The sequence below is a fragment of the Pleurodeles waltl genome, chromosome 12 (genome assembly GCF_031143425.1).
Source record: "Pleurodeles waltl isolate 20211129_DDA chromosome 12, aPleWal1.hap1.20221129, whole genome shotgun sequence".
Taxonomy (NCBI): Eukaryota; Metazoa; Chordata; class Amphibia; order Caudata; family Salamandridae; genus Pleurodeles; species Pleurodeles waltl.
In genome coordinates, this window is record NC_090451.1 from 203,086,069 (window position 1) to 203,113,831 (window position 27,763).

At 42.8% G+C, this 27,763-nt stretch overlaps 1 protein-coding gene across 4 annotated transcripts in view; it reads right to left on the reverse strand.

Annotated features, from left to right (window-relative positions):
* Positions 1-14,132: 14,132 nt before the first annotated feature.
* RNF166 (ring finger protein 166) overlaps positions 14,133-27,763 on the reverse strand; it is a 55,338-nt gene continuing 41,707 nt past the window's right edge. For all 4 annotated transcript variants that reach the window (XM_069217172.1, XM_069217173.1, XM_069217171.1 and 1 more), the window contains 2 exons: positions 20,096-20,203; positions 14,133-15,223 (listed from right to left, as the gene is read on the reverse strand). In XM_069217172.1, coding sequence (XP_069073273.1) covers positions 15,158-15,223; positions 20,096-20,203 — 174 coding nt within the window. In that variant the 3' untranslated portion in view covers positions 14,133-15,157. The remainder of the gene's footprint in view (positions 15,224-20,095; positions 20,204-27,763) is intronic.

Here is a 27,763-nt window from a genome sequence, read left to right on the forward strand (position 1 = left end):
ATGACCTTTGAGGCACTCTGCAGATGGATTTGTGGGCTTCCGAGGAGTAAGGTGCCAACAGTCTTTCTGCCCCACTAGGGGAATACTGAAGTATTTAAACTTCATCTGCCCCACTGGGAAGTGCAGAAATCACACTGAGTGCTGGGGATATTAAAATAAAAATAAAAATGGAGTGGGGACTTCCTAGTCTGACATCAGACCGCATCTCCACTTTTAATACCCCAACAGTTTTTATGCCTCCCGAGGCCTAGAGTATCCTAATTCCCATGGTAAAGAGGAGGAAATATGGATTTTTGGGGGAACTCAAGTTTGACATATTGCCTAGCAGAGAGGGTGTAAATCTCAATTTCCTCTCATTTTGAATGGTCACACTACTGGGCTGCAGGTAAGAACGGAACCATGCAAACTGGGCATTTCTGAAACATACAGACCCAGGCAAATCCAGGGTGGTGCAATTTGCAGGGATCCCACTCAATTTCCTTACTTAGAAAGCCCTGCAAACATCAAACCATGGCAAGAAAAACTGTAATTCACTTGTGTGGTTGGGTCTATTGGTATAGATAAGCAGATACAAAAAAAAAAAAAAAGAATTTGGAGTAATGCTAAAGTGGTGTTTTGCAAGGAGTAGGGGCGGGCAGCAATTTGATGCCATGCCTTTCAAAAATAATGTAAATAACAAATAGGACATTGCAGGGAATGGAGGATCAGGTGGGGAGGAGCCATTGGGAGTGCGGATAAAATAAAAATAAATCTGAGTGGGGGAAGAGGAGAAAAGCAGCTGATTAAGGTGAGAGTCATAGGGTGGGAAGAGAAGCACAAGCAGAAGAGAACAACACCATGAAAGGAGAGAAGCAAACATGGGAGACAGCAACACAGAGGCTGGTGAGTAGCACATGAGAGCACTAGCAGCACTCGAGGGAGAGAGCAACAGCACAAGAGGGAGAGAAGCACAGAGTTGACTGAGAGAAAAGCAAGGTAACAGAAGCACACAGACAAGAGTGAGCAACATGGGCTGGGACAGAAGTACACAAGGGAGATGTGGGATGAAAAAAAAGCCCTGGCATCGTACAGCAAAGCTAACCGCAATGACAGTAAGGAGCTTTTCTGCATAGTCAAGAAATTCACCAGCCCCGCAATGGAGACAAGCAACAGATTTCTTCCATGAAAAAAAATTGCCAAAATCTACAGAAACTTCAACCCCCAACTCAACACTGAAAACATTTTCAATGGCCATACTTCCACGCACATGACCATCCCAAGGCTATCCACCTGAAACCACCTCACCACACTGGACACCATCACCATCACCATCATGAAACTCATTCACTGAGGGGTACCATCCGACCCATGCTCCCACCATATCTTCAACCTAGGAGCATCCAGGATTGGCCTTGAACTTTCCACCATATTTCACACCTCACTGGATTCTGCCACCTTCCCAGAAGACTAGAAGAGCGCGCAGAAACCAAATCCCTGCTGAAGAAACCTTCAGCAGACCCCAGTGAATTCCGCAACTACAACCCCATCTCCTTGCTCCTTTTCCCAGCCAAAGCCCAAAAAATAAAAAAAATAAAAGCCATCAACCAACTATTCACCATCTACCTTGAACACAATCACCTCCTAGACGACTTCCAATCTGTACTCTGCAGCAACCACAGCACCGAATCAGCCCTGATTGCGGCCACAGACGACATCCAATCCCTTCTCATCAAAGGATAGACAGCCACCCTTATCCTTACTACTTCCTCTGCTGCCTTCAACACAGTCTCCCACCACATGCTTACTGACAGACTTCACAAAATAGGCATGTATGAAGCTGCCCTCAGATGGATCGCCTCCTTCCTCAAACAGAACACAACAATTCCAACTTCCACCCTACACCTCTGAACCCAAACCAATCATCTGCAAAGTCCCTCAACACATCTCTCAGCCCCACCCTCAACACCTACATGTCTCCCCCTTGCGAACATAGCCATATCCCACAGACTCAACATTATATCCTATGTTGATGATACACAACTTATCCTCTCCCTCTCCGAAAACTCCACCACTGTCACAACCAACTCTCACCCATGCATGACCAGCGTCACCATTTGGATGAGGAATAACTGCCTCAAGCTCAATACAGGCTAAAGAGAAGCCTTGATCTTCGGCAGGGACAACTCCACCTGGAATCCCTCCTGGTGGCCTACAGAGCTAGGGCTCATTCCAACCCTAGCTAAGAATGCCATGAACCTCAGTATCATCCTGGACAGCAAAATCACCATGAGGTCTCAAGTCAACTCAATGTCATCCTCCTGCTTCTTCATCCTGTGAATATTGAATAAGATTTCCAAGTAGCTTCCCCAAAACGTGAGATGCACCATCACCCAAGTCCTCGTCACCAAGTGACTGGTATGTGGAAACACCCTCTACACGGGAATCGAGGCCCACCTTGACTACAGACCATTCAGAACGCTGCAGCAAGACTCACCCTGGATCTCCATCATTGCACCCACATCTCCTCCACCTGAAAAAACTTTACTGGCTTCAAATTAAGAAGAGGTGCAAAGAAGGCTCCTCACCTAGGCGTTCGAGGCCCTGCACAGCGCAGGACCCGCCTACATCAATCACTACCTGAGATTCCACAGCCGCTCCAGACATCTCCCCTGCACCTCCCTCACGCTGGTCCATACTGCCTGCATACAACACAGCAGAGCAGGAGGACTCTCTTTCTCTTATCTTGCAGTCAAAGCCTGGAACAGCCTCCCCCTGCACCTCAGGATCTTCCATACTCTACAGGAGCTCCGTAGGACCCAGAACACGTGGCTCTTCAACTGAGACCCTGGACCCGGCCAGCACCTAGATACCCTCATGGGTGACAAGTCACGCTGTACAAGTTGACTGATTGAGCTTAAAAATTAGTGCACTTGTAACATACCTAAGCAACAAAAAAAAAAATGAGGGAGAGCAGTGTAGAGGGATGAAAACAGACAGACAAGAGAGCAACTCTGAGCGGGGGAAGTGAACACACAAGGGTGACTGCTCAACAAAACATGCACTGTTGTCAAGTGCCTAAGCAAAAAGAAAAATGTACTTCTCTGAAAGTGAAAAGTGGAAGGACACATGTAAAGAGGAAGGGGCAAACAAAGGATGGGCAATGCATGCCACTGAATAAGAAGCAAGACAATGAGTGACAATAAAGCCAACCAACAAGCTGCCTTTAAGCCCACTGCAAGATCTTGGTAAGCCGGCAATCATTTGTTTGTAACCATTTGCTGTCTGGTAGGCTCGACCTGAAAAAAGGCACCAAGAAAGAAGTGCTTAAACAATGAAAGAGTGTTGTGAAATGTGCTCAGACATGTAAATACAGTGATCACAGATTTATAAGTTGCCTCAACAAATAAAGACTGCCTTCAATAAGAATGTGTCCGTGCTCTCCTGAAAATTCCTGCTATGTGATGGGATACAGTGAGCGATTAGCAAGATTTATGTGTGCAGCACAAACATTACTTGGGCCTAATGATTGGTTTTAGTACTAAAGAAGTCAAAAATCTATGCATGTTTCAATAAATTCACATGCCTTCGAAGCACACCTTGTCTGTGTGCCATTGTAAATCAATGTTTAAACCAGTGCTTCCCAAACTATTGAGAACCACAATCCACTTTTGAGAACAACAATTTTTCTCAACCCACCTCACTTCAGTGGACACAAGATTTAAAGTAACTAGAGCATTGTGTGATAGTGTACTGTCATTTACATACAGCACATTTTCCACTGAAATGGCACTACATTTGAACAGTTATACTGATAAAACTATATTGCACACAAATGAGTGCAGAAATTGGATTTCAGTGAATGTTTATCATTTGTGCATCATCAAGTAAAGTATCTTGATTTGTTCTGGTACTATCAAAAACTTTGTTTCCGTCACACTTGAAAATTATTTTAAAAATGGCGTCCTACAGCATATCCTTTTACACTCCCTGTACCCCGGCAAGACTGTTTCATAATTGAGAGGGGCGTGTAAACACCAGCCCCCCGTGTTAAAAAAACATAAACAGCAATTTGTCAGAAGACATAGCCTCTGTCCTTAAAGCACAAAAATGTGACAAAATAAATACCGAATTTAAAAGCATGGTTATTTACTGCTTAGACTTTCATGACCCATGCAAAATCGGCTCGCAACTTTGAGAAACCCAGTGCAGAATTTGAAAAATAATGAGTGTAAGTGCACAAAGCACTGCTCAGAAGCCTATGGCTGGTGCTATTAAATGCAGCGGGCCGACTACCAAGGCAGAGTAGACGTGAATATAACTCTCTGCGCTACTTTATAGCGAGTCATCCTTTTCTTGTCGCGTGCGCGTGCACACACAGTGCTGCGTAAACTGCCCTCCCTTCCCTAGACGTCGGCATCATTTATTTGAAAAAAATTCACCAATTCACAATGACACAAAGGCATTTCTAAAGAAGCTTGGCGTAGTGCTATTTCCTGAGCTGTCTTCTTGCGCAACACTTTATAATTTTAAACAATTTAAAATAATGTTCCTTTTTGGAAATCTAAATCAGCTATTTCAGTACTGGACAACGAACTATCCAAAAAACAGTTTTCGCAGCGAAATGTAAAACAAATGTAACAAATGTACAATGAAACAAATGTAAACAAAAAACCCAAATCTCCCCCACCCCCAAAAACAAATCACAAGATTGCGAAGTGCAGAATGTCGACCAGGAGGATGTTTTTGTGTGTGCTGTGTTTGGCTCCCTCTAGTGGTCATTCACTGTTTTAAAGCGCCGGAATTTTCATTTTCATTTCCAAGGCTTGAAGGAAAATAAACAATAATACCAGTTTTCAGGAGCTTGCGTTGCCAGGTAGGCTAGACCGAAAAACGTAAACGTGAAATTGCGGGTGAGAGATTACGCGCAGTCGCGACCTCACTGCAGAGCAGTCAGTAGTGCGGAGTGTGTAATGCGAAATGTCCTTCGGTGAAATGTCCTACAAGAGTGTCTCGTAAACCTTTGAAGACACTGAAGACCTGATTTATACTTTGCAAAAACAGTGTAAATCAGAGCCTTAATTCACAGATGGTGGCACCTGTATTGGCAGATTAAATGTATTCCGAATCTGATCGGGTTCCATACATGCCATACATTCCCTCAACAACTTTTCGACCCGGGTGACCATGCTGTACACTCCTCTTGGTCCCTAAAAGTCCCTCTTTGTATTACCATGCTTCTCAAAGAAGTTAAAGAAGAAAAGATTGGGTGGTGCACCACTTTAAGTTGTCTACAACTTAAAGTGGTGCACCACCCAATCTTTTCTTCTTTAACAATTGGGGTGTTTTTTTCACCCCTGTGGTTCCTTAGTGCAGCAGGAATTTTTGTGGAGGTGCACACTACATTCTACTTTTTAATATTATTTGTGTTTATTGTGATAACTTGGAAACTATTAGGGATTGATGCGTCTCTTTATGAGCTTGCTGCACTCTGTTTAATTAATGTGTTTCTCAAAGAAGTTGGCGCAACTACACATTATCCCCGCACACAACACTTCTTCCGTGACATGTCACTGCGCACCTCCCAGAATTTTCAAACTCATTCTGCATTTCTTTCTAGGACACTCTTATACAATTCATGCTCCCAATTTTTCTTTAGTGTTACACCCACTTCTTACGTACTCAGACATTCTACAACGGCGTTTCAAACGATTTTCTCAAAAATCGCTCCGGTGCATTTATCTCATTCTTCTCTGTGATTATCCCGCTGGCGTGTGATAACAGCACATGCAATAACATTACATTTTCCTGAAATACATTCCACTGGTGTGATGCAACTCCAGTATTTTCATGGATGCCCGCCTCATGCCCAGAAGCTCCCAACATTCTTCCCTCGGGTAACATCTGAGTCAATGTCTTATGGTCACTCCTTATGACAAAGCCAATACCCCCCACAAAAATTTCTGAAACATCCAAACACACATATTTCTTGTTCTTTTATAGAATACTTTATTTCTGTGGGCAACGCTGATGCTAAAGTTGAGTTTTGGGCCCAACTGATTATGCTGAACATACTCTGGATGTCGTAGTATAGGCCACACTGATATAGAACTCACCAGTAAACAGGAGCAACCACAGCATCCTTACCTTCTGGATGAACATACCTATCGATAACAACACTTAAAAGGCAGCAACAACACCAATACCAAACACGCATACAGTGGGAACAACTAAAATTGAATATTGACACTCACTGCTACCACAAAATAAACACAGTAAATATGCAGAACACAAGACATACATACCTTCTACAAGTGGATCTCCACTGTAGTGGCAAACCCGATAAAGAGAAAACTTGCAGGGCTAACCACAAAATTAAAAATACATGGATTAATGACAACATGAGAAGAATGGAAACACAACTCGACATACAACAGCGGCAGTGGAGAAAATCAAGGGGACATAAATCATACTACACCAGTATAAAAGCCTAGAAGAGCCATCATAACCAGACAAAAAACACTAGTCCATGTGCAAAATTGAAGCTGACTTTCCTTATAAGGAACTCCGCAACATTCTGGTAGAGTTCTGCAATCCAGAGTGCCAAAATATAAACATACTACAGCTGCAAGCATCTGTAACAGAATCTCTATGGAACTGATCTCAGAAATTAAAAGATGGAAAATGACTAAGGAAAACACAGCAAACACTCCCATGACAATTCAACCATCATAAACCGGCACAAAAACTACTACCACTAAATATTATCAATCTTCTTCTCATAAAATGAATTCCACAACATTATCATCACAGGCTTACAGCAAATTAAGGTAACCAAACTCTATGACCTCAGGCGCCAGATTTCATGGTTTAGAGTTTTGTGATCTGGGTGCCCGATTTCTCCATGGTTCTGAGTGAGAAGGTCCAGCCTGTTGGGGAGCTTCTTGTGGGGAACTAGGGAGAGGTCAAGTAGTGTTGTGAAGCAGGGTTGACGATCGCAGGTGAGAGCTACAAGGATACATCAAATATCCCTCACCAGCTCATCCACAGTGCGTTGCCCTTGGATAGTGGGTTTAGGAACCTGGAGGTTAAGCCTCCTCCAGGTTTCCACACCCACTATCCAAGAGTATTGTGCATTTTCTGTGGGGTCGAAAAGGTCTATGTGAGGGGAACCCCCCCCCCCACCCCCACCCATCTGTGGAAGAATAGAAGTAGGACTTGGTGCTGCATCCAGCTTAGCAGGTCTGCAAAGTTGTTCTGTGCCTGGGAGATACTCTGCTATCAAATGAATGTTGTGACACAGAACCCATTTCTAGATGGTCAGCTTGAAGCTCGATGAAGTTGATATGGTGACTCTGGTGCTTTGCATCCCATATACCCTGTATTGTGAGATTTTTCATAGGTGCACCCCATCATGTAAGTGAGACATCCATTGCGAGAGTTATGTGGGGAAAAGGGTCCAGAAGAGGCCACCCCTTCAACATGTTGTTTGGATTCCACTATTGCAGACAGTGATAAGTTTGGCGGTCTACCAACACTAGATCCTGTAAGTGACTCTGTGACAGACCACTGACAAGCTAGACATTCCTGCAACAGACACATGTGTAGACGGGCATGGAGTATTTTAAACATACAGGTGGCCATCATCTCTAGAAGACGCATGGCTGTCTTCACTGTTATGTGCTGGTTTGGCTAAAAATGAGGTATACTGAAAATTCTGAACTCTTGGTGAACTGGGATAGGCTAGCCCGATTTGTGTGCCCAAAATTGCACCTAAATAGGGTTGTATCTGTAGAGGCAGTAGATGGGATTTGGGAACATGGATTGTGAATCACAGGCTGTGAAGTAGGTCTATTGTTACCCAAGGATACTGGGTATACATTGTTGCTGCGTTGTGGCTTTTATAAGCCAATTATCCAGGTAGGGAAACATGTGTATTTGTTGTCTTCGGAGATGGGCTGCTACTACTGCCAGACATTTGGTGAAAACTCTTGGTGCAGTTGTGACCCCGAATGGAAGGACTTTGAATTGGCAGTGTTTCTCATCCACCATAAGAACAAGTTACTTACCTTCGGTAACGCTTTTTCTGGTGGATACAATAGCTACCTGTGAATTCCTCACCTTATGAATTCACCCAGGTGCCAGCATCCGACAGAAAATCTTCTTCCCAGCTCTCCACGTTGACGAGGACGTCACAATTGCATGGCTCCACACGACTCCATCTGACGTCACCATGCCAATAAGAGGTCCTCGCCGGCGTGCTGACGTCAGTCCCCTTTTCTCCATGCCTTTGACGCTAACGGTTTTCTCCTAGCTCTTGCTACTGTTGGAGGTGTTCCATCTTGTTACTAGTTCCAATCTGGTTTCTAGTTACAATGTCTCCTCCTAGGAATTCGGGTTTAAGCCATATCGAGAGTGCGGGGGTCGCATGCTGGTTACTGACCCTCATGACGACTGCCTTTGGTGTCTGAGCTCTGAGCATGATTTCCTGAGTGTGTTTCCTGCCAGAGTATGACATTTGAAAATGCTCTGAAAGAATGTATTCATTCAGTGGCCTTAGATCTAGGACTGGCCGCAGAGAGCCTTCCTTTTTGGGTAGGAGGAAGTATAGAGTATATTCATCGACTTTGGTGCTGGAGAGGGCCAGGTACTATTGCTTCTTTGAGAAGAGCCCGAAATTCCTGTTTAAGTAATGTTTGGTGTTCTATTCAAAGAAGATGAGTGCGAGGTGGAATGTTGAGAGGCATGGTAATGAGCTCCATACAATAACCATGTTGGATAACATCCAACACCCACTGATCTGTTATGTGTTTCCAGATGGGTAAAGAATTGTGCAAGCAGCCCCTGACAGGTGTAGTGTGATAGGGGAAAGCCTGGGGCTTGGGAATCAGCTCATTTTCTAGCACTTGTTACCACTAGGAAGTCTGGTGGTACTTCTCCTCATATGTACAGTGGGTCCTTTTTATCACCCTGGAAGTGATAACGCGTGCCCTAACAGGGTCCTTACACAGAGCATGCCTTTTAACATAGGCAGGTATTGTGTGTCTGTGTGAATGGAAAAGAGTGTCTCAAATAAGAAATCCTCTTCTAGAGGTTCCTCATGTAGTTGTACCCCATGAGAATTAGCTTCCCTTGCTATAAGGTCCTGGTATTTGGTTATGTCATCAGGAGGTGATGGGCGTTCTGGGTACAGGTCTGGGTCTGTATCTCCAGGTAAATCTCTGTTGTATGAGTCACAGAGGTCAGTGTCTTGGGGAACATGAAAATAATCATATGCAGGATCAGGGGGGCTGTGTCATCTCCAGGGGACCCCTGAGGGAAGCTATCTAATGGCGCAACATCGGAGTGTTGTGAATGAGGCATACCTGGTAGAGGTGTTGGAGACAGCTGTGGTAGTGGTGGTGGTGGAGTCAATCAGTCAATCAATCAGTAATTTATTACGCATGCTACTCACCCAGTAGGGTCTCAAAGCGCTGGGGGTAGGGAGGGGGTGGGGGCAGGGGGTACTACTGCTCGAAGAGCCAGGTCTTGAGGTGCTTCCTGAAGGTCAGGAGGTCCTGGGTCAGACGTAGGTTGATGGGGAGGGAGTTCCAGGTTTTGGCACCAAGGTGGGAGAAGGATCTGTCACCGGTTGTGATTCGGAGGACGCGGCGAGGTTGGCGGAGCGGAGCTGGCCTGTTGGGATGTAGAAGTTGAGACGCTCATTGAGGTAGGCAGATCCGGCATCGTGGAGAGCCTTGTTAGTGTGGATCAGGAGTTTAAAGATGATCCTTTTGTTGGCAGGGAGCCAGTGGAGGTCTCTGAGGTGGGCTGAGATGTGTTTGTGGCGAGGGAGGTTGAGGATGAGTCGTGCTGAGGCGTTCTGGATACGCTGGAGTTTTCTCAGGAGCTTGGCTGTTGTTCCTGTGTAGAGTGCATTACCGTAGTCCAGTCTGCTGCTGACAAGGGCGTGGGTGACAGTTCTTCTGGTGTCAATGGGGATCCATCTGAAGGTCTTGCAAAGCATGCAAAGGGTGTTAAACCATGAGGATGAGATGGCATTGACTTGCTGGGTCATAGTGAGTGATGAGTCCAGTATGAAGCCGAGGTTGGGTGCCTGGGTGGTGGGCATTGGGGCGGCTCCCAGAGTGGCAGGCCACCAGGAGTCATCCCATGCTGCTTTGTTGGAGCCGAAGATGATGATCTCAGGCTTCTCCGAGTTCAGTTTGAGGCGGCTTGCCTCCATCCAGTTGGCGATGGAGTGAAGTCCGGTGTGGAGGTTGGTCTTGGCGGTTGCAGGGTCCTTCATGAGAGAGAGGATCAGCTGAGTGTCGTCCGCGTAGGAGACGATGTTGAGGTCGTGGGATCGGACGATGTTGGCGAGCGGTGCCATGTAGACACTGAAGAGGGTGGGGCTGAGTGAGGATCCCATGGGGGACTCCGCAGATGGTCTTGGTGGCTTTTGACAGGAACGGTGGGAGGTGGACTCTTTGGGTTCTGCCAGAGAGGAAGGATGTGAGCCAGTTCAGGGCACTGTGGCGGATTCCGGTGTTGTGGAGGTGTGTGTGAAGTGTGTGGTGACAGACGGTGTCGAAGGCTGCGGAAAGGTCAAGGAGGATGAGGGCAACGGTTTCACCTTTGTCAAGCCTGCTCCTGATGTCGTCGGTGGCAGCGATAAGGGCAGTCTCGGTGCTGTGGTTCTTGCGGAAGCCGGACTGGGAGATGTCGAGTAGGTTGTTGTCCTCCAGGAAGCGAGATAGTTGACTGTTGACTATCTTCTTGATGACCTTCGAAGGGAAGGGGAGTAGGGAGATGGGCCGGTAGTTTCTGAGGTCTTCGGGGTCGGCTTTGGGCTTTTTGAGCAGGGCGTTGACTTTGGCGTGTTTCCAGCTCTCCGGGAAGATGGCAGTCTTGAAGGAGTTGTTGATGATGGTCCGGAGCTGGGGGGCAATGATTTGGCTGGCTTTATTGAAGACGTGGTGAGGGCAGGGGTCGGTGGGTGATCCGGAGTGAATGGTGCTCATGGTCTTGGTGCGGATGGGTGCGTTAGGGTCGGCGTTGGCAATGTTGGTGGTGGGGGGCGACGGTGCGAAGCTTCCATGGATGTCTGCGATCTTGTGGTGAAAAAAGGTGGCGAGGGAGTCGCAGAGGTCTTGCGAGTGAGGGGGGTCGGCAGAGCAGGACTAGGAGTAGGTGTTGGAAGCAAAGGGCTGGTGGCCTTGTCCAACTTCTTACTTTTGGATGGAACGGGAACCTCCAAAGCCTCCTGAAATGAGTGTTGTCTTTTGGAAGGTGGTGGTTTCGCCAAAATCCTTCTAGTTTTCAGTTGAATCTGGATCTGTTTTTGTTTAGAGTCCAGTCTTTCTTGCAGTTTGTGGAGAATGGGCTCTGCAGCAGTTTCCATTGTCTTTTTTGGCACCAAATTTGATGATTTCATATCTGTGTCGATTTTTTGTTTTAACACTGATGGTCGCTTCGATCTGGAGGGAGTGGAGGCTTTACAGGTTGTTGCCACCAATGCTTTTGGCTTTGAGTGGTGTTTCAGCGCAGAGCCTGACGGCAGGACATCCAAACTGGATTCTCAATGCCAACCATGGCCTACAGGCAGTTGTGGTCCGAGGGCCTCTTTATGTGGAGGCTCGAATCATTTAGGATGTTCGACTTGAGGTTGAGGGGCAGGGGGTAGCGTAATCACTGCACCAGACTCCATGGATACATAAGTCACCTCAAACTCGAACCCGGGGTCGGATTCCAAGCTGGCCTCAACAGAAAGAGCCTCCTCTTCAGCCACTGAAGCCTCTGGGTGTTGCTTCTGCTCGATGTCCTGCTGTTTGAAGAGCTCAGGAGTGTAGTTTGCAGATCTTCATTGCATCTCGAGGCAACGTACTCAATGATCACAGAGTGTTATCTTCGAGCGAAAAGCTCGAGAGGCTTCACAGTCAGCCTCTCTGTGGTCCGGGAGGAGGCACAAATTACAGTCCTGGTGGCAGCCAGTTCAGGGGTACTTTGAGTGGCAACGTGAAGAGAATCAAAATAGCGCTCGTTCCTTCACCGGGAGGGCATCATTTGGAAAACGGATCCGGAAACAAAGATGAAAGGCTCCGAAAGGAGAGGCTCGTGTCAGGCCACAACAAATTTAAGTCAACTCGAGGGTCAGAGTTGTGGCTCGACACGCGAAAGAAGAAAACATGATCAATAACAATACCAACATGAATAGAACAGAACCGAAGGAGAGATCAGACAACGGTCTCAACTTGGAGTGGTAGTACACACGTCCGGAACCGGCAATGGAGAAAAAAAAAAAATCTAGCAATAGAGTTGATGACCATGCGCAGTATAGCCGTGAAGGAGGAGTCACTCTATCTCGTGACTCAAAGGACTTTCTGCAAAGAAAAACAACCTGCATACATCTGGACCAAGCGCTAGATGGCAGGATTATGCAGAGCATGTGTATCTACAGCCACACATGCCTCAATCAAGTTTTATTCTGTTTTCACATATGGTTGCTTGTCTATAGAGAAATCATTTCACTAAATTTCCTCTATTCCACATGTGATCTCATTTTACAATCCCCGTGTACTGTCTGTATGAGGTAATGATTAAAATGTGCAGTATGTTTCCTTCATAATTCTAACCAAGAAGCAAAGAGAGAAACCATGCAGAAAGCAATAAGTCACTTCATTTTTGCAATGATTTCTACCTACAGAAGTTCAAAACTTGTCAAGCTCATTTATTGCTCATTCAGTCTATTTCTCAAACACCAGGCAGGTAATGCTGAATAAATGACCCCAACGTTCAAAAGCAGGAGGTTAGATGCAGGTTACACAACTTTACTGCCCTCCATCATTTGATTCTGAAACCAGCTAACAAGCAAAGCCCACACCTGCACACTGACACCCAGGCGTTTCAAAGCACAAGATATTTGGATTCTAAGTAAGACAAGACAGTCATTCATACATCCAAATATTTCTGGAATATCTTTAGAATGTGATATGTTAATTACAGTATGTACTTCATCAATAACAAAAAAACTAAGTAAAGAAAGGAATGCTTAAATTAGTCTCACCAACCAGCGGTCATTCAGAGCCACATCCAGTCCACATTTCACTGGATGTGCCACTCTAGACAAAGACCAACCATAAGGAATACAGTCATGGTCTGGCTTCAGTCTTCATCCTGACCTGTCAGGGCAGGACCCCTCCAGGAAGAACTCAACACTCCACAGACCGGTTTCAGTTAACGTATACCTTATAACGTAGGGACAGCTCAAGTAATGTGCATCTGGCAACATTCTATAGTTCAGTCCTAAACTATGGAGGGATTAGGAAGAGCCAGGTTTAGCACACCACGAGGTGAGCTACTCCAGTCCAAAGATCACACCATTTATAGCACCAAATCATGATGCTCCCTCTTAAGTGATGTCAAAATTAACTCTGTCAAAGTCAACAAGCCTTTGACTTTTACTGTTTTTTGGGGGACAATCTCTCTGAAGAAAAAGGAATTTTTTTTTTTTTTAGTTCTCCTGACCCATCCTTATCTTCAAAATCCAAAAATACTTTTCCATGTAAGGATCCCTTGCAGGAACCTACCATAATTGTGGAAAGCAGTCTCTGCTGTGGAAATCACACACTCTTCAATCAAACGTACTGCAAACCCACTGGATCTGAACTTACTGAACACATCTTTGACTGGTAGAAGCGGAGTATCTAATGCAGAGAGTTTGAAAGCAGACCAAGTGATCAGAGGCCTAACCAGCCAGTTCTCTAAAGTACTATCAATGGTATTTCTTAAACCTTACCAACTAGCTGAAAAATAGGCTAGAAATTCTCATATCAACTTAAAGAAAAGTACGTTTTTGTCACATTTAAACACTGCCCCACTTAATGGTATTCAATTAATAAATCTTGGAAACATTAAATAATGCGTTCACCTTGGTGGGATTCGACTCACTTACAGCACTCAGAGACTAGCACTTAACCTGCTGAGCCATCTTGCTGGCTATCTCAGTGATGAGTAACGTCTGCCAAAATAGTGCATCTGAAGAAAGTGTAGTAAACATCTCCCGGTGAACTCTTCCTATCTTACAGAAGCAGCAGAAACAAACATGAATATATACATGCCACATCCCCTTGTAGGCCTTTTGCTGGGTGTATAATAATGAAGTCATAGGCCAAAGCTTGAGGTATGCAAATTTTCATTAATAGGCATCCATTTTTTTGCATCCATTTTTTCCAAACAAAAGCTCAGAATAATATAACATCACTTCTAAAGCTCTGTGTAAAACAAGAAAATACACATCTCTTAAAGATGCCGTACATTAACACACAAATACTTGTGCCTACTAAGGGCTCATGAATGTGATGGAAAACCTTTGAGAGTAATAAAGTTCAATAGGATGTTGGCTCCAATATAATTGTATCTGTTCAAAATTACACCTCATTTGAGGCTTAATGGTCCCATTAGAAAATGTTATTTCTTTTAAAAATAGTTTGTGCTCTTGCACTTTAGCAATGCACATAGGAACTAAAACTCAATGCCTGGTGAACAAATAGCTTCTTTTCAGTCAATCTAATTTGCCACAGTCAGGATTATAACAAATAGGGAAAGGGATGGTATGAATTCCAAAGCAATTGGGTTCAAAATTTCACTGAGCTTAGCACTTCTTCTGCCACAAAGCCGGACTGAATACCCAACCTGCTCAGAATGAAAGGCTTGGGTCTTTCACTTTTAAATAATTATTGCAAGGAAAATAGGCAAAAAAACAAATATCTTGAAAACTGTGAAATACACAACTTACCTCCGTAGACTTTAAATAAAAACCACTATTTAAAAACGTATTTTATAGAACATTTGGATTGCTTCTGCAAATGAAGGCGCACATGCGCATTAAAGTCTTTGAATAATAAATATAAATCTATTCTTAAAGCATTAATTAAAAACTACACAGCTTGTTTAATGTCCATCGTCCCAGTTCCACTGAGTGGCCACCTCGCTTCTGTTCAGGAAAGTCTGCTTCTCTGTCCTTGTAGAAAGTCATAAAGGTTCGATCTTAGTAAAAAGAGGACGGATAAATAAAAGTGACTGGCGATCTATTAGCGGGAAAGCTGAGGAATGACAGAGCCAAATGCCCCCTTGCTTGACAAGGCGAACTGTGCCAGGAGGAGCATGGGCTTAGTTTTCCAGTCACTGCTTAAGCAGTTCTTCAGTTCTCGGACAGCGACAAGGCCAGAGCGGCCTGCAGTGCAGCTTCCTCATCAATACTGTAATCCTGCACAAAAATAAATAAAAAATAGCATATTAAAAAAATATGCACAAAAGGAAAATACGCTGAACCAAGCAAAACAGCTTTAGCTATCATTATGCTCAAAACCGTAAGGCTCAAAACTGCATTAAAGAGAAACAATGGAAACAAGCACACCAGCTTCCTCATTCACCAGACTTAGCACCACAGACAGATTTCTCAGGCTTGTATGGGGAAGTATTTTATGTGCATATTTATACTTGTTTTGCACCAAATTTGCGTCTTTTTTTTTTACGCAAGTTCGGTGCAAAACTAACTCCATATTTATACTTTGGCGCTAGACCCATCTAGCGCCAAAGTATGCACCTGGACGTTGAAACCTACCTTGCGTCAATGAGATGCAAGGTAGTGCAAAAAATGACTCTGTGGCTTTAGCGCCATATTTATCCCCCATGCTAAAATCACGCAGGGGAAGGGGGGCAGGTGTGGGTCAAATAATGGTGCAAAGCTGGCCTTGCACCATTATTTAAAGCTTTGCATGGTGGAACACCATGGAATAAGCCCACAGGTTCCCTCCCCGGGGACACTCCCACTCACACCAGAGGGACAGCAGAAGATGGGGGACCCCATCCCAGGTAAGTACAGGTATTTTACTTTATTGTTTAAAGTGCCATTGGGGGCCCTGAAAATGGCCCCCCTACATGGCACTGAATGCAACGGCCCTGCCCGAGGGGACACTGGGAACCCTTTTCCCATACCGACACCCCCACCCGGCTAACGTCATTTTTTTTTTTCCGCAAGCCCACCCTTTGTGCCGGCTTGCACCATTCCATACATATGGTGCCCAGCTGGTGCAAGCCGGTGCAAAACATTTTGATGCAAAACTGCGTTAGTGCAGTTTTGCACCAAAAAGTATAAATATGCCCCTTAGCCTTTAGGACTACGGTTGCCCTTAAGCCCTCCCAGCAAACATTAGAGGCACACAGACTGAAATAATGGTATCTTTGGTCCACCCAACTCTGCATCACAAGAAAGGGAGCAAAAGGATTTTAGACAGCAGTACAGGCAACACTTTTGAGAGAATGTGGTGTTCTAGAACTGTCACAAGAGAGGATTAAGAAACACTTGCCTTGTGAAGTCCCAGAAGCCTTGGAGGCATAATCTGTAACATAACTCAAAACAAGCGAAACTGAAAGAAGTGACTGCACTGTGAGAGCTCAGATACAGTTGATGGTTAACAATGGAGTAACATTTTCAAGTATGCAGTGAAATGAGCACAGTAGATAGGTCTCTAGGACTGCTGGCATTAATCTCTTCAAATTAGAAGCCTGCTATTCCTGTTGTTGGTGCCTAATTTTGCTCATTCAATTCAACATAAGAACATTTCCTCATTTCTAATAACTGACCTCTACTGAAAACGGTTGCATAAATAACAGGGAAAAAAAAAACTGAATGATCTAGCAAGTGAATTTGTTTTGTAAATTTGATAGAAAAGTCTAAAATGTATTTGTGTTTAAGTCCTGATCAACAACACACTGGGCTAACGGTGTCATTGCATGATGATTCATCAAAATGACAGTGACAATGAAAGCATAGGACAGATAACAGACTTTATTACATAAGAATCTCTGATGCTTTAGCCCTGAAGACGTTCCATAATATTCAAAGGAACTAAACGCTTTGGCTATTTGTACATGTTTACTGAAAACTTGATTATCTCTTGGACATTTGGATTTGTTTTTATTGAACTCTGGAGAGTGCTCTCTGTGAAATGGATTGATGCACTTCGTCTGCACATGGCTGCAAGGGTGTCCATAGCAGCAGAGTATTGGGAAGATGAGCCACCAAGAAAAACATTCAAGACAAACCAGGTGTGCGCTCGGCCCTCTTTTTGCCACAGCTGCTCATTTTCTGTGTCTGATAAATCAGATTTTTTTGTAATTGGGGGACAAAGAAAACACCATGTATCAACAGTGTAAAAATACCTAACATGCCACCATGCAGCATCCGCTACAGAACACCTTACACTTTAGTTTCATCAACAACTAGTCAGCCTTCTCAAACAATCAGGTTTTGAATGCTGATTGGAAAGTATTAGTTCAGAAAGACTGTCCTCTCCAGAGAAGACATATCCACCTATAAATGTATAAACTGAAGGCTTGGGGATGGAATCAGGCACAATTTCTACTAGTTAATTGAAAAATCCCATCTGAAGAGTGCTGCTAATCATTATACAGTGCTTCTTTTAAATTGCAGGTGACAGTATTTGCATTATCAGTCATCTGAAAAGCAGAACACATGAATCACCTGAGTACGAAGACAGCCTGCCAACACAGAGAGAACCTTCAGGAGTACTCTAGGAGAGGGGCCGATGTGGATGACTACATATCTACATTGATAAGTCTGATGTTCAAGGGTAATACTAAAGAATTGGTAAGGATCTTCCAGTGCTAAATTAAGTCCACAGTGAACAGTTTCTTTAGAGGAGCGCTCCTAAACAACTCTAAACAGATGGCAAAGAAAAAGAAGCATTTGCAATGCAATGGGTCTCGCATTTCCTCGAGTTAGAGCTATTCGCGTTGTAAATTCCTAAATGGACTTTTCTTGCCACATACATTGAAAATGAAAAGTAAAACAGTTCACATGAGCAAGGCAATTCAAAGTGCCACGGCCGCCATGAACATGAAGGAGAGACAAAAAAGGAAAAAAAAGTTTGCTTGCAGTCAAACATACCGGCAAATGTGCAATTATCCATGTAACAGGGTGGATGGCCAAGGCGGTAACAAAACTGCCGCAAGGAGGGATAAACGTAAAGCATTTACCAATGAAAGCAAAGAATACTTTAAAGGCAAGCCCATGAACGAGTGATAGTGACGGACTTGTGGTGGGCGTGGTTAAAAGCCCACAGATACATTACATGTCAGAGCGCTTGCACACTTGACCTAATGAGGAGGAGTCTGTCACTGAGCACTGCGATTTCAGTGACCACGAGTCATTCCACCCCTATCTGAAATTGAAGCTAGAGGCCAGATGTACCAAAGCTTTTTGCTGTTGCTGAATCAGGAGTGTGCAACTTCTTTTGGTACGTAAGAAACCTAAACTGCAATTCGGTAAAAATTTACCATATCACAATTTGGCTTTGTAACTACATACCAAATTGATATTTGCTTAGGGTGTTCCTATCAAATACCCATTTGCAGTGCAATGTATTAATGTTTTCTGACTGAAATCTGGTTGCAAAACATTAATACTTTACTGACTACCAACATGTGGTGGTAATACATTCACAAATAGGAAGAAGTCCCCAAGAAACCCCTTCCCTTTGAGAATGTTGACAAAACATTTTTCAAAGAGTAGGAATTGGTCCTGTAGACTACTGCCTACTCTTAAAAAATGTATGTCTCAACTTTTCTTTCTCTCCTTATTTATTTATTTAGTTAAACGCATGCCAATTTTTATTAAGGAAAAGGGCTGCATTTAAATAAAAAAACGCTTTATTTAAAAGCAATTAAAGACATGGTGGTCTGCTGACTCCAGCAGACCACCATGCCTGTGATGGCAGAGAATTGTAGTGGGTCACTATTTGCAACCTACCGCATAAATATTTATAAGGTAGGCTGAATTGCGACACACTGCAATTCTGTTTTTGTTTTTGCAGACTGACCTATTGTTACATAGGTCAGTTCACAAAAACAAAACAGATTTGGCCGAAGTCCGTGTTCAAGAGTTCTAAAGAAAACTGCATTATTATATTTCACATTCTATATTAGATGGCAGGAGAGTGCAGCGCAAGTGACTCTGCAATACAAATGCTGGAAATTCTGCAGTACCCACTACAGTACAGCTCTGTAACCAGACTGCGCCAGATCCTAGGAAAATGGGGCCGTGATCCCAGCAAACTACTTTATCAGCTGAATATGCTGAAACATCTAAAAAGCAAAGCTTAGAAGACCACAGATTCTGCTTTTATTAATTTTTGATTTTCCATCTGCCAACTGTAAGAACAGAGGGGAGATTGCAGCTTTGTTAGCCCTAGAAAACAATAGGTTGATTTTAAGTGTATTGCTTTTTAATGGAACCACTAATTTTTGCATTTTGATGCTGCTTTGCTATACAATATGCAAAGTCAACTATTTGCTGAAGATGTGCTTCTCAAAGTCCAAATATTTAGTTATCAAACTGAGACATTCTTGCAGCTAAACTTGGAATGGTCTCCGGCCACACCTTTGTGGCTTTGATAAAAGCCTGCCTTTCTGAAAACGCTTGAAAACTTGACTTTCTTCTCCTGCCTAACAAAGTTGCTATGCCTCTCAGCACCAAGACACCTTTATAAGCAATTAAACACTCCAGAAATCCCCAAAATGAGCAAATAAACCGACATGCAAAAACATACATTTATTAAGAGATGTGGGTATGTAAAGAAAGAAGTAGAACTCTAAAGGAATTTCTCACATTATCATGGCCATGGTCACTTACCGGTAACCAAATATATTTTTTCAGTTAATTTTTGTCTCCATGCTCCACTAAGATCAGCACGAATCATGCAAGACTTGAGTGTGCCAGAAAATAAATTGCATGTCAAATTATTTTTACTGTCTTTGAGCTCAGAAAGAAGACAACACAAGTCAGGGATTAAAAGCATTTGAAAAATACGTGACTATTGTAAGAGAGGACACAAAAAAAAACAGCAGTTTTTTCTATTTTGTCGATGTTACCCGACTAAAATAACACCAGCAAGATGAACCATAAAAAACTAAAACCACCAGGCAACATATAGAATTGGCTCAGGCAGCTGGAATCCTGAAAGGTCCTAAAAGGACAATGCACAAAGTACCAGTATTGAATTTTAGCAGTAAACTCCTCTAGTTTACATTACATTTAGGAGAATTAGAAACACACCACAAACGTGTCATAGGAGAACTTGTGCCTGTGTAGGAGATGTTGCAGAAAGTTGGCACTCTTGTAGCTTGGGTCCCCCCACGGCATCGCCGAACAGATTGGACAGACCTGTGGTAATGAAAGAAACAAAGAAATATTTTCAAGAGAAAGGTGTACTTACAGATTTTTAAAAACCGCAGGGTGATCATTCCACATAATCAACCTGAGGTGTGAAATTCCTATCACTCGACACCCAGGCAGTGCCGTAATGAAAACTGTTGGGCGTTCCCGTATAGAACTGTGTACGTTTGCAAAATTTACCAATTGGAGGCTACTAATAACGCTCCTAGAATTACCCTGATATCAAGCAAGTACACACAAATATGAAATTGTTTGTTTTCAAAATCAAGTTATATTTATGGAATTTGCAAGAGTTTACAGGTCCCAATTACATTTTTGCATTGCATTTTTGCAAGAATGTGTGGAGCAAATTAAAATTAATGTAATTTACACCGCTTCCCTCCCCTCTACCAGCCCTTCAAACTGAAACAAAAGCAGTTATCCCCTTGTCAGGAGTAAACTTCCGACCTAGCCCTATGTGGGAAGGGATTCTAAAGGTGTACATGAATTCCCTTAGACATGTACGTTTGTGGGACTTACAGGGCATTCTAACCCAGGAACTATTTTTCTTCCTGTCCACTAGCATACCCTGTATGCAGCCCTAACTGGAGCCCAGGTTGCTTGTGTTTCAGTTCAGAGAGGACCTGGAACACCTTTGAGGTAGTGGGTTAGAAGCAGACCAGGTCCTACAATATGTTAAATACTGTCTGTCCCATCCCCATACAGAAGTGTTCAACAAATGAAAATGCAGGACCCCATGACATTTCTTCACAGTCCTCCTTTACACCTAAGTTTACCTAGTCTCTTGTGGAATGAGCCCACCTATCTCTGTACCTACTATGTAGAGCAGAAACTAATATATGCCAACCATTTGGCGAAGCATATCTCCACAATGACCTTTCTTAAATGAATGCCAAAATGTTCCAAATATCTAGATTGTAATTCTCTGTTTTGACAATTATTTTCTTAAGGCTTTATCTAGCATCAAAAGCAAGCAGACTGCTTTCTACTGCATTTATAATTTAAGAGGAAGTGTAGATAGGACAACCACCAGATTTTCAAAGTTTTTAAAATTACCTAGTGGACAAACAATGGTATTTTGTTACAATTGTGTTACTCCAAGGAAACCACGTGAAGGTTTAAGCTACTGATAATGTCTGCTGTTCACCAACTGTGGGAGTGAAAATGGTCATTATAATAAAACATGTTTCTCGACTACAGTTTGATATTACACCTGCAAAGTTCCAAAAGGTGGTCCAACCAACCTTAAAAAGGTGACATTCAATTCCTAAGCTTTCATCGCTGCCTTTCTTGAAGACATTTCCCCTTCAGGCCTGAGGTGAAACACTATTGGTATTCTAAAGGAGGGAGGGAAGACCACCCTGTGCTTTTCATGTATGAGGACAGATTATGCCAGATGTATTTTAATGTAACAGCAACAGTCTTCTTTGTGCCAAGTAGAATATGTATGTTCAGGTGTGTGCTACCCCAGATGCCTCATGTGAAATCTCTACATCACATACTGAATCTTTTATCCAGTTTGTGATATGATCTGGCAGTAGGTATCTCCTTGCCCCCATATTTCCATAAAGTTCAGGGCTTAAACCTTTAAGTACACTCCACATTCTAGGTAGAGATTTTCTCTGCCTCAGTACACTAAACTTGCACCACAATTTCCACTGTATTTAGGAACATAATTTCCTGAGAGATGGATCTGTTTTTATAGATACATGGAGCTACAGATGTTAGAAACCCTTTCCTTTTTTGCAATTGTGTATAGTTCACCATTCCACAGAATTTCGCCATGTGAATACATTTTCCCATAGACACTGAATGAGTAAAACCATTTGATACATCTGGCCCCTTATTCATTTGTTGCAGCACAGGCACTACATTCTCTCAGCCTCCATGTGTTACATAATGAATAGAGAACCAGAGAACAACATGCTAAATGACCACACATGCCTAAAGAGTAATAGTGACTAACAATATTAACTGAATTACATCTCCTAATCTAAAAAATGTTGGGTAGGGCTAAGGCTGACATTTTGCTGCAATAGCTAGAACAACAAGAGAAGGGGAAAGTAAAAATGTCACATTCCCATAGAGCCAATGGCACTAATGCATGCATTCCAAAAGACCCCAGTTAGGTGAAAGACTCACTAGTTTTCAAGCCAAACCCGGCATTCTTGTAGTTGTAACCACCCTAAAATTGTCTCTGTTGCAATGTTAGTCAATAGGTAAAAAGGGGCTCCCCAATTTATTTTCACTAAGTCTCCCTCTCCTGTCTCTAAATGTTATCATGTATTCTAGTGGTGTGCATGAGGTGCCATCATACTTACGAGTACGAGTAACACGGCCATGCTGAGCACATAACTGGATGCCTCTAAATGTAGAATCAGACCATGGATTGAAATAATTATTTTGCTGGAAGGATATCTAAAACCCACCCATGTCTGTAATAGCTCCTAGAAACTAGATGATCTCTGTAGGAATGCAGACTCTCCAACTAGGTGCAAGGAGAATCTGTATTTTTATTAAGACACAGGGGCTATCATTATTCAAGCAATGTTTTATCGTCACTCTGTGCAGCACTTTAAAGCAAAACAATGACATCGCCAACTGGAATCAGATCATCAGCAGTACTATACGAGCCCCCGAACAGACCTATTCTTTGCTTTTGGGGCTTCCTCAAATCGTTCAAACACGACGTGCCACTCTGACTTTGTAATACTCCTCTTTTTTGTTGAGTACACCTTGTCACAAATACAGTCAACAGAAAACACAAATGTCAAGAAAAAAATGCTTCCTAGAAATCATATTGATCTCTGAAATAACCGTCCTTACCAAATCCAAACCAGGGAGGGGTGGAAGGGATAGTGCAATCCTCCATGTCTTTACTAGAACCCAGATTCCTCTAAAACCCAATTTGGGGAAACTATATTTTATGTCAATGCAGAAAACTATAATCAAGCAGATCCAAAGTTCCTTAAAACTGCATAAGAAGCATCCACCACAGGGTTCAAATAGAACTTGCAGACACACCAGTATTTGACCAGTCTGCAGCTCTCTCAAAATGTCATCCAAAGGAACACCATCCTGAAATGCCTTACTAGCCACAAGACCCCTAGTTAAATGGATGTAAAACTCTCAAGATCCACACCTGCTTCTTTCAAAACCCAGTGGACTCATCTAGCGACTGTTGCTGGAGTCGCTGCTTTATTAGACTTTACAAAAGACAAAAGCAACTGATGCACACCATCTGCTCTGAACATATCCATTTTTCTTTCAAACTCCCTTAAACATTTTAACACAAAAACCTTAGGTTTTGCTTCAAACCTAGGGTAGAAAGAGGAACTAAACATCTTTGTATGGCCCAAAACTACAAATATCACTTCACCTGGAGAATAAAGCTTATTTTCAGCATCCAAAGAGCAACCACTTGAAACCTTTTGAAAGGAAATGACACACAACAGTGTTGCCAATTTGCAACCTAAATGGCGCAGAATTAATATAGAATTCTCTGCCCATCTTTCAAAGAAGACAAATTAAATTAACATGCAAAACAGAATTATATCTTGCTACAGGTAGTCACCTCAACTTATGCTCTTCATAACTACACACACACTCCCATCCTTAACCATCAAGCTGCTGTTTATTCCCTTATTCCTTGCAGTGACTGCTGAGCTTTAACAATGTATCGTCCTGTAACACATGTTTGGAACCCCGACAGAAAGTTAACCTGACCCGTGCACACTTCCCCAAGGGATGTAAATCACTCTCCATGTTCCAACGAACCAATATTACCTATGCATCTCTGCATCACTCTCTACTTGCTGGTTCCCAGGACTCTGAGTAACCTTGAAGCCTCCCCTAAAATGCCAGTGAATATTCATAAACTGTTTGCATCTTCCAGACAAGAAAGTTCAAGATCCCAGATTCCTCAATAGGATGCTCCTAATGGATCTAATGGATGCCTTGATGAGATGAAATTAACCAAGGCTCCTCACAGCTAACTCTAAACCCCCTGGAAACCATGCCTGAGATGTCCAGAAAGGAGTCACTAACACAATCTGACATTCCCGCCTTCTTACGTCACATCTAAACTCTCTGCATCATTGTGGAAAGCATGTGCTCTCAGACCAGTCCAATTATGAAGAAAAAGATCCACAGCCTGAGCTCATGGGTCGGGTCTCCAAATGAAATACACTTCCATTAGGCTGTGATCTGTGATGCAAATAAGTCCACACCCCATGGATCCCATATCTCGAAGAGTTCCTAAAACAGAACTTCATTTACCTTCCAGTCACTGAAATCCCAAAGATTAGAGAGTATTCCTGTCAACCACCTTACACATCAAACCCAGTAGATATTCGGCTCTCACCTCCACTGTGTTCCAGCTCGGAGCAACTTCCTGGCTTCAAAAACCCTAAAGTGATCTCCCAACTAAAAAGGCATGCAACTGCTTCTAATACAAAATTGGGGTTTATTTAATAAAAAAAGAAAACACCAGGTCATTCCAAGGCTCCAGACTTTGGTACCACCAAATCAACTCTAGTTCTGCGACCTCTGTCAAAGCTACAAAATATTTCCGTATCACAAGACTCTGCTCAAGCTGGCTGCCTTCAAATTCTGAAACCCAAAGCAAGGGGCACAGAAAAACTGCCGAAATCGAAGAAGAAAGAAGGACAGTCACAAGAGCCAAACCCCTCAAAGTTAGCTCCTTTCCTTTCGAAATACTTTACTTCTATCTTCATCTTTTTCACCTTTGGCTCTGGCAACCTCAAGGCTGCCTTCATCGTATTCACTTCAAATCCTAAACAGTCTAAAATCTAACAAGGAACCAATGCTGGCTTTTCTTTGTCCACAATTAATCCCAACCTTTCAACAAACCAACTGCCAACCTCAGCTGAACCTCTAACTCCTCTCGAGTCTCGGACATAAACAGGACATCATATAAATATATGATCATTCTTAACCCTCTCTCCTGAAGATACCTTGAAATTGCTTTAAAACCTTGGCGAAACACCATTGGGCTGACACCAACCCAAATGGTAGGCTTATGAACTGGTAAAGTCCTGACCAATAAAACTGCAGAAATCGTTGCCTTTGTTTCGCTATTAGATTGTGAAGTAGGCATCCAGCACCCAAATGTCATTCTTAACACACTGTAATTACTGGATGAACAGAGTATATTTGTGGTCTACAGCACCATCATGACCAGACAAGTTATGTGGTAATCCTCTACAATAACCTTCTGTTGAAGCCTGTAAACCCTGTGTGCCACTTAGGATACCCTCATTTGTGCCACGAAGAACGCCACTCTTTTGCCTCTTCAGTCAGCCCATTAGAGCTTTCTCCAACATCCTCCTCAACCTGCTTCATCTACAGCAAATGCTTAACTCCTGCTTTTCTTTTTCTCTCTTTTAGCCCTTTCAACTAGAAGCCAAAATTCTTCATCCAATTCCTCTTCAGCCTTCCGCTTACCTCCCAGAGCAGAACAAACTACCTATCTCACAGAATCTTCCACTGTTTTTTTTGCATCATCCTTCTAAGGGTTTCATTCTTGACCTCTTCACTACACAGAGAAGACACACCATTCTGTGCCTCAGTCAGTCTCATAACCTCACACTTATCACAATGTTCAAACATAAAAGGAAATGTTTTAAAAACGTAAACCCTAATGGCCAAAGAAATGACAGGCTCTCCCATCAATCAATTAATAAACAGTCACTCCGACACTTCAGTCTGAGGTAATGCATTGTGAATGTTAGATACTCTGCCATACATCAGCTTAATTAAATTACCACTGACCTTATACAAGCGTATTATCATGGGACAATGAAATTTTGATTCTAAAGAAGCACCCGTCTCGCTCTCAAGCTTTGTGCTATAGTTGCCCGCTGTGCACTCTTCTGCAATAGTATCAGTTATGAGAAAAGGTGAAAAATGCACCACAAATAATAACAACACTATCAAAAAAATATTGAAACTCTTCATAAATAACATTCTACACAAAAAACACAGTAAATATATTTACTTTTTTAACTACTTAAGCCATAACCAGGGTGAAAGTGAAATCAAAGCAAATTTAAAATATTACCAACACACCTCACACACCATTTGCCTCCATAATTTGAAAACCTAAGTTGTACCATGCAAAAAAAAAGAAAGGTCTTTCCTGTCACTCATATTTAGGCCTTATATTTAAAGTATAGAAAACGGTCTGGTAGTAGCAACAAAAGAAATAACTGGAATGTTGACGGGAGCTTTTATAGTACTGTTGATGTTCTGATTCTAGTTATTGATCACATGGTTTTTTTAAAGTGCTGCTTGGAGCAGCAATAAAAGATTGCATGCATAATGACAGCCTCTGGCTTGCCTTAAAACCCACTGCAATGTTTCTACTTTCGGCGTGTCTTCTGGAGTATCAAACTGCATTCCTCTCATGCCAGAGCTCTCATCAACCTGGCATTTTAATATGTGTAAAGCTGTATCAACAGTCCTAGAGAATGGGCTACTCCTACCAAAAATTATTTTATTTATTTCACTCCCCAAGTTTTCTCCTTGATCAGATATTTCCCATCCTATTAAAAGCAGACCATACTTGTGCTTTAGATGTATGGATATATGTAAGTAGGTATTCTTCAAGTCTCATGTGGCCTCTGGTGAGGGGGTCCTCCCAACGCAATTTGATCTACACTGGACATCCTAAAAAACTATCCAAAATACTTCATATATTACAGACCAATGAGGCCAGTGAGTGGCACTGAATATCTGAAACACAAACATATAAGGTTATCCCTGAAAACATTCCACTAGAGTCAAGAGTTAAATTTAAAACACATTGGAACTGACATTGCATGTGGTAGAAAGGCCCATGCAACCTTCAAAAACTGACACTCAACTACATTCTGGTCATGACCCCAAGTCAACCTCCCCTCACCTGTTCCACCTGCAAGCCTTCAAGTGACACATGGAGACAGGGGAACTCATGGCCCTAGGTTTCCAAATGTTCTGAGAGCAAGCCTCCAAGCTGCACCCTTTTTAGCTTCTGGAGACTCCAAAAACATGAACAGCTTAGGACTTTGACTGAAGACCAGTTATCTCAACAGTGGCTGAGTAATTATGAGGTAGAAGATCATTCCTCAAACCTGGCAAGGTTCAAACTTTCTGCAACAATTTCTCTTCAAAATCTAGTATGCTGCAGCAACTAGTGCATGTGGTAGAGGATTGAATGGGAGGAACTGAAGGCACCCTCAAACTAGAACTCAGCACAGTGCAAGTTAAGACAATATATATAACGGGGGAACAGGCACCAGCCACAACACAAAGCTTCTCTCAGATGTCTATAGGAATCAACCACAAAAGCAATGCAGACCAACATGCATATAAAAAATAAAGCTACTGAAAACCATATATCGGTAAAACCAAAAGCTCACTGCATAATCTGTAAAGGATGAAAAATGAAGTCCCTAAGTTGTATTCCAAATTATAAAGATGGTCGATATAAAGACAAAAATATAGACAAATGTTGATTTGGTGAGTTATCCCTTAAGAACGTGAAAT